Here is a 17799-nt window from a genome sequence, read left to right on the forward strand (position 1 = left end):
GGGGGGCCAAGGACACTTGGGCCTAGTACGCAGAGCTGCTGCGAGTGCCTCCAGGCAGGAGGGGGGGCCAAGGACACCGGGGGCTAGTGCGAGGGGGCTTCATCAACACTCGTGGTCTTCCATCCCCTCGAGTTACCTAGTGGCCATGCCCGTTTTCCCAACAGAGCCATTCACCCCTGTGTGAACCCCCCCCCCGACCCAGGGCCATAAACCCCCATGTGAACACCCTCCCCCTTTTTATGCTTCTAACTTCTGTTTATATCAATATAAGTTAGGAGCCTAAATACCTTTGTAGAGCTGGGTCTTACTGCTGAGCGTGTGTAGTGAGAGAGGCTCGAAGAGAATGAATGCTTAGGGTTTTTCCGTTGGAGCTTTTTTTTTTTTTTTTGGACACAGGTCCCTCACCATGCCATGTCATAAAATACCTGAGGAACAGAACACCAGGCTTCATGTAATAAATTAAAAAAATAGAAAGACAGTGTTTTTTTCCCAACCAAAATACTCAACTTTCATTAGAGACCATATAGTGACTTATATGAAATGAGCTTAGTGGTCTCACTCCATTTTCCAGATGTTTACATCACAAAAACCTCCACCATAATTACCACTAACTGGATCCCTTTTTGTCACTCAGCAGAAAGGACAAAAGGACTAACCTACCCTTTCAGCCCCACAAGTGGTCTCTCCAAGGTAGAGGTGAGTCACATTTGCGGGGAGGGGAACGAGGACGTTTGTGCTGCTATGGCTTGAACTATACATATTCTGTTAATAACAAGAGTATGCTATTCTCTGGGGCTACCTGTCACAATGACATTTACATTCCATTGTTATAACAGGCTAGCTTCTGCAGACACTTTCTAATAGAATGAGGGCCTGGTGTTTTACAGCCACCTAAGGATTTGTGAACATTGCAATGATTTATAAATTCATTTAAGAATGAAGAAAGGACACGTTTTGGTAGATACAATAAATCTGATTGATTTTATTACATATCTTACTTTAGGATCACTTTTACATTCCTAGCCAAAAGAGATGATACAAATAAATATAAGTTGTAAAACCTATTGACAGAACTAGGGACGTTCATCGTCTACAGGTCGCCAAAGAAAAGGTCAAGATCAGTGTAAGACCAAGGAGTGAAATCTCACAAAGACAGTTGTGCCCACACGTATCCTTGGGCATTTCATTCCAGAAACTAGAGAAATTGGGTTGAGGAGGGTAAGGTATTAAGTGCCTAGATCATAGGGAGCTAAATGACCACTGCACGGTGCAAAGCAGCCAGGCACCACTGTTCTTGTTCAGTTCCAGCTGAGCATCTGATTATGGCTTTTGCATTGTGCACATATGTTCTTCTCATTTGTCTATGTGTTTAACACTGTAGAAAGAAAGCCACAAGAATCACTTCTTCCCCTTTTAAGGCCTGGTTGTATGGTCAGATATCAGAAATTAAAAGACAGGTCAGATAAAATATCCAGATTTACAGGAATCAGTGCTTCTCTGAAACTTGGCAATGAATCTAGACACAGTGAGGAAGTACTACAGCTAGAGAGTTCTGTATCAAACCAAAAGTCTGTATATTGCATCATTACAGTTCAAAAGGTCATCACAGAGGTATATGTTCTATAAGATTCAAGCAGCATGCAAACCTTTCAACAAGGGGCTATCAGACCTATATTAAGAATGTTAAGTGCTGTAATTCCTATGTGTTCGGTTTCATGTGGGAATTGACTCTGGAACAGAAAAGCTACCTTTACTGCATGTAACTTGAAAAATAAAATCGTATCCAATTATACAGAGCAGAGCAAAGAGGAGGAGGATTTTATACAGTCCTCTGAAGAGACTGATTGTGTACACTCTCCCAGGGTCTCTTCCAGGAACTTGGTGGATTTCCTGTCTTCTTTGGCTGTTAACCTGCAGGAAGCCCAGATGGTTCAGATCATACCCACATGCAGCAGAGAGAGACAAGCCTGGCAGGATAACTTTTTAGACATGTCAATTCAGAACTTCACTAACATTGTACAATTTAAGACACATGCATTCACTTCATCCCAATATCGCTGCCCCACAAAATGTATGTCCTCACTGCAATTAGATACTCGTGGCTGGCCTGTGCCAGCTGACTTGGGCCCACAGGGCTCAGGCGCTGTTTAATTGTGGTGTAGATGTTCGGGCTTGGACTCCAGCTTGAGCTCTGGGATCTTGCAGGGTCCTGGAGCCCAGGCTCCAGCCTGAGCCCGATTGTCTACCCTGCAATTAAATAGCCCCTTAGCCTGAGCCCCACAAGCCCAGGTTGGTTGTCCCAGGCCAGCCACAATTTTTTAATTGCAGCGTAGACGTACCCTATGGATCTACTCAAGGGGTAGGTAATCAGAGTGAGAAGCTGAAAGCTGCTGTTGCCCTGAGATTTGCTTATTATCTCTTATTCACTGGACATACTGTTTAAAATGGAGCTGTGGGTAAAGCTAACTAAAAGTCAATTTTATACTTTGCTTACCCCATTCCCTTTCTCTCACCCTCACTTATATGCATTTATAAACAGGGCTTTCTGAGGTATCAGCCGTTCTAGCATATTAAGAGTAAAAGCAGAACAGTCTGGGTTTGGGCTGTGATTTCCAATGCACTTATTCCTGCCACATGGGAAATACTACAAAATTTCATACAGAAACCCAATGGAATAGTAGTGAGTGAAGAGGCATAGATGTATATAGTACCATCGCAGTCTGTACAGTCACTTTGTCTCATTTCAATTCTCTGAATACTTAAACCATACAATCCTCTTTTTCAATTATGAAGTAAACAAGATTATATACCCGGGGAGGGGGATGGGACGTTGACACTCTGTTTTATACCACAAGAGACCATCACAAGGCTTTTTGTACAGAAACAGTGGTTTACAAAAAAGAAAGTTATGTTAGGCTTCCATTATTAGGTTAGCAGAAAATGAGCAGATGGCTCCTCCCTCACCCATAGGCAAAACTCTCCTCCCCCCGCCCATCAAAATTTAAAAAAATATTAATCTGGTTCTCATCCAGAAATATACTCCTTGAATCAAAGCAGCTGAGTTAGAACTTAACCCAAGTTAAGCAGAAAGGACAAAAGGCCTGAGCAGCTGACTCACCAAGGCACCATGCCAGCAAGATGCAGAGGAGAGCTTTATGCCAGAAGTGTTGTGTTCCTTCTGCTCATGACGGTCAGATACAATGGAGTTGTTCCAGACTGGACAGAGTCAGTCAATGGATACTTAACAAGAACACAAAGTAGAGTCCCTACATTAGAGTATTTCTAAAAACAGGCAAGTTCTCATACACTGGTCGGTCTAGTGAGAGGTCATCTGCGAGGGAGAGGTAATGGGTAAAAAACAATCACAGGACAACAGTTGACAACAATCAAGAAAAAAATAGCTCAACTCTCAATATACAAGGAACTAAAAGTTACAAGCTGAACAGTGAGACGCAAGACAGGAACACCTTACTCTGCCTTCTGAGCCCATCCAATACAGCAGCTCCCCTCTCCCCACTGGACCATGCAGGCCTGTGATATTAGTCATAGGGCAAACTTTCAAAAGAGACCATCTAAAGCAGGAGTTCTTCCCCTTTCAATTTCAGTGTACCATCCTTGGGATTTATATCGGATTTCCTTGCACCCCCAGACTGGTGATTACACATGGCCCTCATTCCCACCTAGCCTCACTGTATTCAGGGAAGCTTAAGACTGAAAAGGGAATGTTCTTAACTTGGAGCAGGATGAGACACAAAAGGAAGCTCCTGCACTGAAGCTCCTCATAACATCAAGGGAAAGGTTGCATACTTATCAGAAAAGTGAAGTCTAATATGGCTTTGCCTCATAGTGCTCCAGATTCCATCCACGTCATAGGGAATGGCAGAACCGGCCACGTGTGCCTCCTGGCAGAGACCTAGCACCAAGCTAGATCTACATTTCCTACAAATGGTGGAAGATCTGAGAAAATGGCCATACAAGCTCTGGGGTTTAGATATTCAGTATGGAAACTGGTCTAAAAAGCCAGGTGTGGGATGGAGAAGAGAGAGAAAGAGAGCTAGTATGGATCTGGCACTGGTATGCAGACTTATTCTTTGACAAGGTGGTTCCTGCCAGTAGGGGTTGAGTGTTTAGCAGGTCAGTTTAGAAGAGCTCTTACTGATGTCTGTAAACAGATAGAGAACTTCAGTTTCTATTGCTTCCATTCTATAGGAGCAAAATATACTTCCAAGATCCTCCCTTGTTCTACTTTTCTAAAGGGAAGTGGAAAGGTCTAGCTGTGAAGTGCATGGAAACAGATCTCCAATCCTGCCCTTCTCAGGATTGTTCAACCCAACTCTAACCCCAAATGAAGATGCCATTCTTTCAATAGAAAGAGGAAAACAATGCACCTAGTCAAGCTTGGATATACCCTCCACTTTTTAACCTCCCTAAGTTTCCATTCTGAGGTTCTGGAGAGTTGATTCTGTTGAGATGACTTTCAACTCTTTCCTGTTGCCCAACAGCACGAGAGCCCAGTACAGCAAGGGGGCTGGAACAGAAGGAGAGAGGGCGATGCTGTGAGGTGATCCTCATGCTTCCCATTGCTTCTAACACACTTTAACGTACCTCATGCATTTCTGATTTCCTAACTAAAATCTGTTCCCAATAGGGGCTGATTGCTAGATTGTGAGCAAATCTTTTCCTGCAAGGTTCAGCACACCTGGGACTGGCACATTTTGACACAAGTCAGTTAAACTGCAAAAAGCCAATTGCTATTCCCCAAAGGAAAGGGCTTGGAGTCTGGCTGAGAGTCCTCTCTGCAGATTTTTACTTGTCTTTGCTCTCAGAAGGTAAATGCTGTTCACGCCCTGGAGAGGAATTGTTGTTTTTACTTAGGAACCAGCCCTCGGGACTGTGGGTAGAGCTGAGACCCAGAGGTGCCTGAGGAAGAGGATCCCCCCGATTTCCTTCCAGTTTTAGGCCTGAAGAAGTAAAAACAAAGAAAGTTGCCTGTTACACATCAAAACGAATCTCCCAAAAGCTGAATGAGTTTGACTGGATATAATTCTCTAACAATCTCAGCTTGCTCCTCTGCCCTGTTTACCCATCTCTCTCCACCTACCTCAGGGCTAATTTAGTTTTCATCTCACTGACCAGTCCTGCAGACGGACAGTGACCCTATGCATGCATACATTGCTGACTGGGGTCCAATGGACAGAGGTGGATATAACCTACTTTCTACAACTTGACTCACCTGGATTTCGATTTTTTATTTGACATGCTCTCAAAAGTGGAGGCATCCACCTGTATCTCATCTTCATCCTGCAGAGCTGCTTCTAGAGCAGCCTGCACTTTAGGAGCAATGGCTGGGCCCTCGTAGTCTCTGGTTGTTCGGCTAGGCATATCTAGCTCCAGTAACACAATATTTTCTGCCTAAGAAAGTGGAAGCAGAACCGGAACCATCAGTGTCCACACATACTCATACTTTCCACTCACTGTACTGACGTATTCCACACTTTGATAAGGATTGTTACCAGAACTCCTAGATTTATTGGAAGCATATATTTCCCTTGTGCTCGTGGTCACATTACCCTTGTCACAAAGACTGTTCTCGGGCCACTGCATTCTCTCTGGCTTGTGACTTTCCTATCACCCTGCTTAAGCTTTTACTTTATCACTTCTGATCAACACTAGGTGAAGGTAACTTAGCAGCAGCATGAAGGTCATAAACTCTTCTTGAGCAACACCAGACCGCTGGGTTTAAGACACATTTTTAATATGTCAAGAGGGAAGCTTCCTCTCCACAGTCTTCTGCATCTGTCACACAGTTTATGTAGGACAACTATATATTCTCAGAAATTCATACTCCTCTGAATACAAGAGGTAAACAGTTGCAGGCTGCATCCATGTTTGGGCTTACCCTGTACCGGGCCTCTGGACGAATCATCATGGACATCCTGGCATGCTGACTCAAAGGCCTCTTGTATCCCACTGCTGACACTGGCCTTTTCATCATCTGCTGGTTACTGAAAAGGAGATGAGTACATGCCAAAAACTAAAAAGATTTCTCATTATTTGAATAAATCAAAATATCTGCAATGCCCTGAGGCAATCCAGTGTATCTATTTGGAAAAAGAAGATTGCTACAGGCACCTGGGAATGTGCTCCAACTGAACAGTAAAAACCCAAGCAAGTGGTATTAGATACAGTCCTTCACAAGTTAGCCTCTACAATTTGTTGTTTTGTGCTTACTGTGGGATTCCTACATATTCCTATAGTACAAACCATAGGATGATGTACATTCCTCTGGCCCTTTCATTCTACATTTGCTCTTTGGAACCTCATATATATAGAGTCAGGATTTGTCAACAGTTCCTATACACTGGCCTCTGAGATAGCTTATATTTAAAATAGGAAATAACTATGGTAGTAGATATGTTGAATCTGTTGACTTTTTAAATCACGAACACAGTACTATTTGTAGTTTGCAAAGCAATTCACAATCCTTTGGAAGAAAGATGCTATATATATATATATGTAAGACTATCAGTAGAACTTCCTTCCTCTCCTCATAGGTTAGAGTTTTCCTAACTTTGCTTTCACCTTTATTATACTCAGGTTACAGTTTGGCTAGAACTTCATTCTGACTTTAAGAACTCTTACTGGATGAGGCTAAAACTATATGGAGAATCTTGCTTTGGCCAGCTTGAAGTCTTCATGTGACCCAGTTTTAAAGAAAGGTTAGGGGGTAAACTCACTCCAGCCGAGTTATGGGATGCAGTTTCCACTGGTCTTCCTCTTCATCAAAGAAAGATCTGTTCATGATCTTGTTCTTTTCCTCCAGTGGAATAAAGTTTTCAATAATCAGGTGCCTGTAGATAACAGGCAAGAACAAAAATGGGACATATGCAAATAGGAGAATTAACATCCCACCATCTCTCCAACACAGCCCTAGAAAAAGAGAAGGAATTTCTAGTTCTGTCTCTTGTTCTGTAAGCAGTTGGTTTGCAATCCACTCCCAAGAATAAAATACCTTTAGCAAGAGTTAAGGGCAGCATATGGAGCAATGGGACCTACTTTAGCTTTAACTCCCTGGTAAGCTCATTCTGGGTCTGTTCCAGTTCTTGCCGCTCCTTGATGTGCTCCTCCTGGAGATCATGGATCTCTGCCTTCACAGCTTGCAGCTTGGAAAAAAGCTGGAACAGGTGAGAAGAACCAGAGCAATGACTGTGCAATGTTGTTATCACCTTCACATGCAGTGCCATTCAGTTTCTAATCCATCTGATCTAGCATTATTTACTTTTTACCTTTTTGAGTTTTTTGGTTTTAATGTCCACCTCTTGCTGTAGGGAACTATAGGTCTCTTTTAGCTCCAGTGTTTCCTCATCCCGACTTTCCATCTGTTGCTGGATTTCTCGCTCCCGACGTTTCTAAGGAATACCACAAACAAGATTAGATCAACACTGTCATATTGCTGCTTTCGGTGCCTGCATACATGAAAGCCACATCCAAGGCATCCCTTTTGCCTGGGATCCAGGATTCTTGATTTAGATTCCAATTTCAAGTTGTTTTTTACCTTAGAAATATCAGGAACATCAACCCTGTGTTTATTTGACTTTGAAGGGTTTGTTGGGCGCCACATAGGATATTTATTGTGAATAAACTCAGTTAAAGGAGTGGGAGTGTTGAAACCGTAGCAAGGACTTTCTTTCTCCAAAATCTTAATTAGTCATTGTAGTTAAATATGCACCAACAAAAACACAAAATAGAAAAAGTTGTAAATAGTCTGACTAAATATCCCTCCCCTCATTTAACTGCTGCAGCTTTCACCCTCTAGCGTCTTATGAGGATATCATTTCATTAGTCCTCCACCACAGAAATTTCTAACCAAGACAGGACCAGAGTCTCTAATGTAAAAAACAATGAGGAAAACATTTACATCATAAAGCAGTAAGAAGGACACAAGCCCTTTTTATCTCTCTTTTGCTAGTAATCATTAAACTAGGGCTAGGGATCAATCATTAATCTCAAGAACACTAGTTTATAGTTTCTCTTACCTTCATGTTTTCTGAAAGGTCTAGAATAGCAGCTCTTTGCCACAAAATAATAAACTGTTTCCCGCCTCTTACCTGTTCTGCAATTTCCTGACGTTTCTGCTCCAAGATTTTCTGCTGTTCATTTGTGTGATCCACAATGTTTTTCCCTCCAACAAGGAGCTTACTTTCCATTGCCTGAAAGAAAAAATATACCGAGAGGTTAACCTCTCAAGCAGCCATGTAACCCATCCTTTTAAAAAAAACAATTCCTTACATACTTACCACTGAACTCTCCTTTATAACGGGTGTCACTGACTGAACAGCCAAATTTAAACCTGTTGTTATGGAAATTGTTCTCTCTGTCAAATCCTACATAATTGTAAGGTTAATGCACTAGTAATTTGTCTTGTGTTCTCCATTGTGGCAATCTGTCCCACATTTTGAGAGGTTGAGATGGAGGCTTTCACACATAATAATCAGTAACAGAATGAAGCTTGTTACTTAGAAGTTACAGCACTATAAGAAGTGTGTATATCACATTTAATCTCTTGTATTGACTTCCCAAGGTCCTACAAGTAGGTTCTACAACCACAGTTTATAAATTATATAAAACATCTTACAAATGTGAACCACTAATTCTAAATTCAATTTTTAAAGGAATTCCCACCTCTGTCTACATAAAGTTGATTTTTAAAACTTCTGACCCAGGCACCTCCTCTCACCATTACTCTGAAACTTTCTCTACAAGGTTATTGTCCCAATTTGATGAACTGCCATCCTTCCTTAAACGCAGAGAACATTCCCTTCAAGGAGTCCAACAAGCACTCTACCTTGATTTTGGCACCCAGCATTTCTGCTGCTTCCTTCTCTCGCTTGAGATCCTCCATCTTCTTCTCCTTCTCCTTTAGCAGCCTCATCTTTTCTTCTGCCACTAAGCTGTGATCCTCTACAATAGCTTTCTTCTCAATTTCCAGCTTTTCCTGCTGCTCCTTCCAGTAGTCATCTTTGTCATCCCCTTCGTCACCCTCTTCTCCATCCTCCTCTTCCTCTTCCCCACCATCTCTTCTCCTTTCTCTCCTCTTTCTTTTACCAACAGACCGTTTTTCCAATTGTGCCTTGAGCCGAGCGATTTCTTCCTGGAATTCTCGTAGCAGCGCATCCTTAGGATCCTCATTAACTCTTGGTTTGTTCTTGATGTTTTTGGCACGGTTGGCATATCGCAGGGTAGTAAGAGTTTCTTCTACATTGTAAGAGGCAGGGCCTATATTGGCCACCATCACAGTCTTAGCATTGCCACCTAGTGAGTCCTGAAGTAGCCTAGTTAGTTTTGAGTCCCGGTATGGAATGTGAGTGCTTTTACCATCTACTAGGGCAGATATAACATTGCCCAAAGCTGAAAGGGAGAGGTTAATCTTGGTAGCTTCCTTCAGCCTTTCCCCCTGTGCTCCAGTCTTGGCCTGGCGTTCACTGCCGGCAAGGTCCACTAGGTTGAGTTTTCCTACACGGATGTGATTCTCCCCATCAAGTCCCACCTGGCTGCACTCAATGGTGATCACAAAAATGGCATGGGAACGGGAGCTATGCTCATTCATGTTGGTAGCACCAACTGAGCGGTTTTGGTTCCCCACATTCATGACATGCTCGATCTCTTTGACACTCTTTGTGACAAAAGATGACAAGTCCTTCACATACACACCAGTGTCTGGTCTCTCTTTCAGCTCCAGCCTCTTGGACTGATCCTTTGATAGCAAATCTCTGATTTCTTCTTGGTATATTTCCAGATAAGAAGCTCTAACCAAATACTGCTGGTTCTGAGATCGAGAGATGTGGGTGAAGATGTGGTCAAACGAATTGGGGATGACCCCTCTTTTTTCAGGGTCACCACGCACTCCTTCCATTGTATACGTTTTCCCTGTCCCAGTCTGCCCATAGGCAAAGATAGTCCCATTGAACCCTTGCAGGACAGAATCCACCAGAGGTCTAAAGGTCTCATCATAAAGTTCAAACTGCTTGGAATTCCAGTCATAGACAGCATCAAAGGTGAAAGTTTTAGGCAGCTCATGAGATGTTCCTCTGGGATTCTTCACTGATACCTGCCCTAACTGGACATCCACATCAACAACTTTGTCATATGAAGCTGCCTTTTCTTTCCCATTCATTGGCCGGCACCGCACCACCACTCTGACGGATTCAGAACTCTTTAACTTTGACATGATGACAGGACGGTGGCAGGGGAGATTTGACAGACAGGAAGGCCAGGAGCGCTGAAAACCTAGAAATAAACAAAGGAAGGGCGCGTGACTACAGCTTTCAGTCATTTTTTGGGCAAAGGCACAGATTCAACTCATTTAATTCTGCAGGCTTTGGGTCACCTGACCTGTGATGGATTCTGAAGCACAAAAATAACAGTTCAGGTAAACATTTTTAAAAGCCTTCATCTATTTGAAACAATCTCTCAAAATCTTACATATGGATTAATATTTTGTTACATAAAGAAACGTTGCAAAGAATCTTCATGAAATAAAATCACTATAGTTGGTCAATTTACCCCTTTCCCTTCCCTTTAAAAAAAATTAGAAATGCTGTTTAACACTTTTTTTTTATTAGTTAAACCCATTGCAATCAACTTCTTCTACATTCTGGTTTGGAATAGTCAATTAAAAGCATTAGCTTCAGGTTCAAACCACAGCCCTTATCAATCTAACATACACATGACTTTTGAGTCACTTTATCTGGTGCTTATGCTGCTGCCTACTGCATTAAAGATGCTGTTTAGAGGTTCTATGTTCTAAACCATATCAGTGTTTAGATCAAGAGCCTCAACTCATCCAGCAAAATTATAAATTCAGGACACATCTGAAGAACTTATACATAAATTTAGAAAGATGCCTCTGATTAAAACTACCTGCTGTTACTAAACATTTTCATTTCATAATGAAGAGCTTAGAGCAGCCACTCCCCTGCCAAAACCCTTCCTGGCACAGCACATTTAATTTCAGGGAAAGGGCATCAAACAGTTACATTAACCTAATGCTGCTGCCTCCCCCTCTTCAGCTGCCCTTATACTGCAGAGAAATGGAAGGTCACAGAGCACCATCACAGGACAAAAAGGAACTGGTGAACAGCAGCCTTTGTGCAGCCTCTTATACACTACCAGCTTTAACTGCCTGCATTTTTAGTTGCCTAAAAATTGTCCTTGATTGTTTTTACTGCAGCAGTACCTGACAGACTGTGAGGTTCTATATAAATACACTGGATTCTGGAGGGAGTCACATTTGGGTTCTGGCACTTCAGGGTCAGGATTCAGATTTAATTAGTCCTATGTTATTTACATGTTATGTCATCAGAAAGATGCAGTGCTTCAGTTTCTGGCCACAAGTTTAAAACTCATCTCTAGGATCTCTTAAAGGAAAGATATTGCCTGGAAAAGTACCACGGATGCTTTTTCCTTTTCTTTGCTACATTTTAAGTCACCTTTTGTAGGTCTAATTACAGCATAATAAATCTTTAATGGAACTGCCATAGCTGCCAGGATTCAAGAGAAACCCATAAAGCTTTATTTTCACCTTTCAACTATTATACCTAGCGTGGTCTGTGTTTCCAGAGCCCTGGAATTTGATGCAGAATCGACTGTCTGTGATATAAACATGTGGCAGAATCGAAGGGCTTGTCCCCACTTACAGCACTGCAGTGCCGCAGTTGCACTGGTGCAGCTCTGCCACTGTAGCGCTTCATGAAGATGCTACCTACAACAACAGGAAATCTTCTCCCATTGGCATAGGTAACTCCACCTCCCCAAGAGGCTGTAGCTATGTCGACAGAAGCCCTCCCGTTGACATAACACTGTCTACACCAGGAGTTCGGTTTGTATAACTACGTCACTCAGGAGTGTGGTTTTTCCACACCCCTGAGAGATGTAGTTATACTGATAGAAATTTGTAGCGTGTACCAGGGCTAAACAGTCTGTCTCTCTCTCACACACACACACACAAATGTATTTGTAGTCCTTAACATTGCAAAGAAAACCTTCAATGTGAATTGGCACAAACCAAGGCAGAGTTGTCTGCACACTTAGGAAAGCAGAGTAAACCATCCCTATTCATCTTAATGGTGTGTTAACTCTGAAACCAACTGGCAATTAAATATCAACACTTAATTTAACTACTGTGCTTGTTGTGGATGTTAGAGATAGTGGATGATGCTGAGGCAGGCGCAATCAGACAGCTTTTTGCTGTTAAGGATTGCATTGCTGGTTATGACAAACTTTCAAGTCACCACCAACTATGCTCATAAGGTGGGTGGAAGGAGTATTCCCATACAGTATTAAAAGCTGTAAAACTCAGCTTCCCTTCCCGATCGTTGCCAAAGCCTTCAGGTTCCTCCCTACCAACATCTATGGTGCAGTTATGCATTTGCAATACAAACATCTGTAGCATGTTAAAAATAGAGGACGCAGGTCCCAATTCACAATTAGCATAGGGGAGTGGGTAGGAAGAAGCCATAAAGATGGCTCTAGGTTATGTTTATAACTCTCTGGTCCTGAACCAGCCCCTAGTGCAAGTTAGAGCAGCCATAGGCTATTCTAACTTATATGACCTGGGACAACTAAGCTGACAAGGGATCAGCGAAGTGCACTGAGTCTGGTCCTGGATCTTCATCCTCCAACTCCCATCATGCCCCTATCCCCTCGTAGCCAGCCCCAATACATATTCTGCATGGAGCTGAGAGATGGAGAATGGGAGACTCAGGATACCAGATTTACATCAGCCTGACATTCCTCCCTCCTAAGGCTGGTTTAAGGCCGTTTGCACCACTTGTTATGAGAGGCCGAGGACCCTGTCCTTAAAAATTAGAGAAAAGAATAAAATAAATTAAACTTAATATCAAAATAAATAACACGAGCAAAAAGTACATGGGTCTTTGATCATACTCCACTTTCTTCTAGTGTAACTACTACTTTAGGGTTGGGGCTTGCAAAGTAACACCAGTTTCCCCCAGCTTCAACTCATACATAGAATCATAGAATATAAGGGTTGGAAGGGACCCCAGAAGGTCATCTAGTCCAACCCCCTGCTCGAAGCAGGACCAATTCCCAGTTAAATCATCTTAAGCTGAAACATCTTAAGCTGAAGATAGCCATATGTACTCTAGATGTCACAGGGTCAACAGATCTATGGCATAATTATTCTCGTCCCAATATACCTTTATTTGGATTCTTTGTCTAGGCCAGCTCTGCTCCAGAACCCAGAAATGATGGAATATATTCCACAACCAAGATCTAAAGTACTAAGTGATCGAATGCCATCTAGTTTTACAAGGTTCTGCATTAGACAAAACTCATGCTACATAACAATTTGATTCACAAAGCCCCGCAGTTTATGGGTTCTGTAATGAGGAGACACCTGGAGATGGTGAAACATGCTCATCCATCCCCAGTCATTAGCACATTGAGCTTCCCTTTAAAAGAAAATGTGCAGCCATTCATCAATGGGCTGCCACCAAAAGTATGTGACTGCATAGCTCATAAAACGCAACTGAAAGGTTTCAGACAAACCAATTTTTAAAAAATGAACCCTCTAAGACGGCTGCCTGTTTAAATCCTAGATGGGCTTTTCTGAACTTGCTTTATACTTAGGTCCAGCTGTTGGAAACATTTCAAAGTCAATTTGTTTGGTTCCCTCAGGGCTTTCCCTCTATTCTAATGCTAGCTGGATCTGTAGCAAAAATACCACATTTGAGGACTACATTTTTGATTCTGTAATTGCATCTTGTCTGTGTCCTTGAGGGGACCTCCTGAGAAGTTCAGGTGTAGACCTAAAGGACCAGCAACATTTTCTATCCCAATACCCATGCTGGGAACAAGGCATTTATAAGAACAGGAGGTAATCTTAGAGCACCGAAGAAACACATGTAATAATATTTACTGAAATTTCAGTAAGACCTTTAAAATTATCTCAATGCCTTAATGGAAACTGCTTGCCTCCCTGCATGGAGAAGGTATGCCATATGAAGACACTTAGAACTCAAAGTAGATGATCCGGAACGTGCATCGAGTTAACCAAAGTGGCTAAGTATCTGCAGTGCTTTATAGACTTGCACAAAGGATTCAATACAGTGTATAACCAATGAGTCTCCAGATGCTACTGACTAAAATACAGTGATCTTTTCCCTCCCGATTCACAACTCCAATAAGGATAGGCTCACTACCTGGACAGAAAGGAATACATATTTAAAAATGCCAGTCTAGAGAAAATATGAAAGTCAGATTGAAGACTTGTAAAACCTCACAAAGCATACCCTCCTTCTTTGCTGATAAACTTGTGAATGTCACCTACATATATGATTCTCCCTCCACCTCTGCCCTGGCATGCAGAGTTCCTGCAACTGAAAATATCTCAGAACCACATGGACAAAAATGAATGTGCATCTGTTTGCACCTTTACCACCATACGTACGTTCAAATTAGGCATGGAAATGTTCATGAGATTCTGAAAGCATGGGCTATGATCTGTTACAGAAATGCCACCTCTAATCAATGTGGATAATCTTTGAATAAGACCATCTCCGACTGCTTCGGTAACACTCTTCTGTCAAACAAATTAAACTAACGTTTGTAGCAGCAAACTGTCGTACAGGATTCTTTGAAGCAGACTCTGTTAATCAAAACTATATACAAGACATATTCTCCAGATTCTTCTTGGGCCAAAAAGTTTATGAAAAACAAAAACAACACAATAATTAATACTGCTGGGGATGTACCTTATCAACAACAGACTAACTTTTTATTCACAAATGAAATTCATTCAGCAGCAGAACCAGAGGTGTGTTTTATTTTTAATGTTATCCTCTTGCCTCTATCTCTGGCACCTTCCGCAAGAGATACTGACTAGGATTATGTGATCCTAGGTTCATTTAATCTTCTGGTAGATTTTTTTTTCAGTACGAGGGCATATTGCTATTCACATGTGGCCATCTTGAATGTAAGAGAAAATACACATAACAGCAGAGGAATCAACCACTCACTCTCTCAGTTTGGTATCCTATATATATTTAGTGAGAATTATGTTGTCTATTTGTCAGTCACCTAGGACTGCCTTTGCTCAAATGCACATCTCAGATCTACTTTTGCCACAAACAAGTCAGTTCCTTCATCTCATCTCATCCCTGATTTGCACTATTGTCATGCTAACTCATCATGATTCATTTCCATTGCTGCTGGTTGCTGTTGTTAACAGTTACTTGTGTATTAATTAGTTGAACTCTTCTTCCCCATGAAAGCATTATAAATTATTCTAGGGAATCTGAACAGAAATTTGTCTCACCTAAAAATTAAAGGACAATTTATACTGCATATTTTATAGTCACCAAAAATTATATTGCAAAATTTGCATTACAAGAAACAGCTGGAGATAGAGGGGCTTGTAAACTATCACTTGCTTTGCATCACAGCACCATTTATTTGTATGCTATGATTAACAGTTGTTCGTCATGAAACCAGTAAATCTAAAGAGATCTGGATAACATCCCAAATGGCCTCTAATCCATTAGACTTCAAGACTGAGATTAGTGTATTTTAAATTTGCCCTGAATGATTGCAGGAAGAATTTTAAGCCCTATTCTCTTTTACTACACTATGAAGTCATACCCGGAAAAAAAATAAGTGATCTCACAAATTGTCACATTTAATCATTAGAATTTTAGAAATCAGAGATGGTAGTGAACAGTCCATGGGGCCAATACAGGACTGATACCATACTGAACATATGCTAGTGTGCTTTAACCTCTCTATTTTTAATACTCCCAAGCAAAGGAGCAGCTATATCTGAAAAACTTAACAGGTCTTTCTGTCAGGAAGACTTTGTTAATATGCAGCCTAATTCTTACTTTTCAAAATCGCATCTCCGTACTTTGGTTATACCGCCAAGCATCATCCTAAATAACTACATTCCCTTCTTGCTGTGTACGGTCTTCAGATATTTGTAGACTTATGTACTCACTTAACTGCATTTAGTTCTTTTAATATTTTCTCAGAACCCAATACCTTCTACCCCCACTCTGTTGGTCTTTCCCACTAATTTTTTCTCTCTCACTCTCTGCTAAAGAAGTGCCCAGAATTGAACAGATTATCCCAGGTGTGATCATACCACAGAAAGGGACCATCACCCCTTTGCTCCTTTTTTGTTGCCATATGATAATGCAAACCCATGTTTAATCTGCTGCCCATTACAATCCCAACACTGTTTGGGCATTATTACTTCCCAGATACCTTCCTCCCACCAGAGCTTACTGAGAGTTATGTAAACCCCAAGCTACATGAACATTTAAAGCTGTAACTTCATCTCTGGTTATGAGATCACAAAGTTTCTGAGTGTCCGCTTTCAGCTTCAAACCAACACGAGAACCACACTATACAGACTAACAATCCTATACTGTAGGTACTGTGACACATTAGATCTCGGATATGACATTAAATGTCATGATAACACACAATAAATGCAGCTGAGCAATAGTGAACTTTGTGGTGGAGAGAACTCAAAGCTATTGCAGTGGGTTATGAGATCACCAACAGCCTGTAACTCCACAGAAATCATTGTGAAAATACACAGCAATCCGATTAAGAGGTTGACACATGCATAGGAAAGGGATGGGGGAAGGAAAAGTACCCGTTTACATGTCCACAGGAGAGATTTCTTCCTTTCTGTACTCATGGAATTGGTTCCTCCTTCACATGCTCATCTGGGTGGAAACACTCCCTCCTTTGCATGCCCAGGTGTATACATGCATGCATGACAGGGGCTGCCATGCCCCCTTTGCACACAGATACACACACCCATGCATGACAGGGGCTGCCGTCCCTGCTTTGCACGCCCAGATATGCACACGCATATGTGACAGGGACTGCCGTCCCACCTTTGTATGTCCAGGTGCGCCCACACGCGTGCAACAGGGGGTGCCGTCCTACCTTGGCACACCCAGGCACGCACACGCGCGTGCAACGGGGTGGCGTCCCACCTTTGCACACCCAGGTGCACACACGCATGTGCAACAGGGACTGCCGGTCCTCCTCTGCGCACACACGTGCACGACACGGCTGCCATCTCTCCTTTTCACGCCCCGACGCGGATAGGCGTGTGCAACAGCGCTGCCGCCCCTCCTTTGCTCGCCCCTCTGATGGGGAGGGGGCTCCCTGCCGGTCGCTACGAAGCCCCCCACCCCCGCAGCGCATCCCCCCGCTGGGGCCCTTTCAGGCCCGGTTCGGACCCTGTGAATGGGAGGCGGGGGGGGGGGGTCAGTGCGGGACTCACCTGCGCTGTCACCATGGAGCCCCGCCGCCGCCGCCGCCGCTCCCGCTGCACCGGAAACGGGGGGATCGACCGCCGCTCACTTCCTTGGCAACCCGCGCGCCCGCCCCCACGCCATCACTTCCTTAGCAACCGGCCCCACAGGCCGCCTTGGCAACCGGTCTCACTTCCTTGGCGACCGGACAGAGACGAGGCGCCTTCGCTTCCCTAGCAACGAGCCCCGCCCGACCACGGCGAGCTCCATCCGGGCACCTGGGTGCACCTGGGGGGAGGGGGGAACCGGAGGGCAGATAAAGGAGCCCCGGGGGGGAGGAGAGGAAGTGCCTTGGGAGCGGATGTCGGGGGAGACATGCAGGGTGGGGACCATAGACAATAGGGGAGGAGTGCAGGACGGGGGTGGGAGGGATTGGACGTGTGGGGCCAGGGGGGGACATGGGGGTGGGAGGGATTGGACGTGTGGGGCCAGGGGGGGACATGGGGGT

At 43.2% G+C, this 17799-nt stretch overlaps 1 protein-coding gene across 3 annotated transcripts; it reads right to left on the bottom strand.

Annotated features, from left to right (window-relative positions):
* Positions 1–952: 952 nt before the first annotated feature.
* On the bottom strand, positions 953–17441 carry KIF3B (kinesin family member 3B). 3 transcript variants are annotated; one of them, XR_007352633.2, is made up of 10 exons: positions 16978–17108; positions 8846–10287; positions 8109–8210; positions 7287–7409; positions 7057–7175; positions 6738–6851; positions 5900–6005; positions 5234–5412; positions 3119–4961; positions 953–1911 (listed from the first exon to the last, which is right to left on the bottom strand). XR_007352633.2 is itself a non-coding variant. In XM_048819467.2 (9 exons), exons 2-9 carry the CDS (start codon positions 10226–10228, stop codon positions 4868–4870), a joined length of 2220 nt encoding a protein of 739 aa, XP_048675424.1. In that variant the 5' UTR covers positions 10229–10287; positions 17321–17441; the 3' UTR covers positions 953–4867. The 3 variants fall into 3 exon arrangements, 2 of the variants coding, with proteins under 2 accessions (XP_048675424.1, XP_048675423.1); XM_048819467.2 differs by lacking the exon at positions 16978–17108 and adding an exon at positions 17321–17441 and having other exon boundaries at positions 953–4961; XM_048819466.2 differs by having other exon boundaries at positions 953–4961.
* Positions 17442–17799: the final 358 nt, after the last annotated feature.

The sequence above is a fragment of the Caretta caretta genome, chromosome 13 (genome assembly GCF_965140235.1).
Source record: "Caretta caretta isolate rCarCar2 chromosome 13, rCarCar1.hap1, whole genome shotgun sequence".
Classification (NCBI taxonomy): Eukaryota; Metazoa; Chordata; order Testudines; family Cheloniidae; genus Caretta; species Caretta caretta.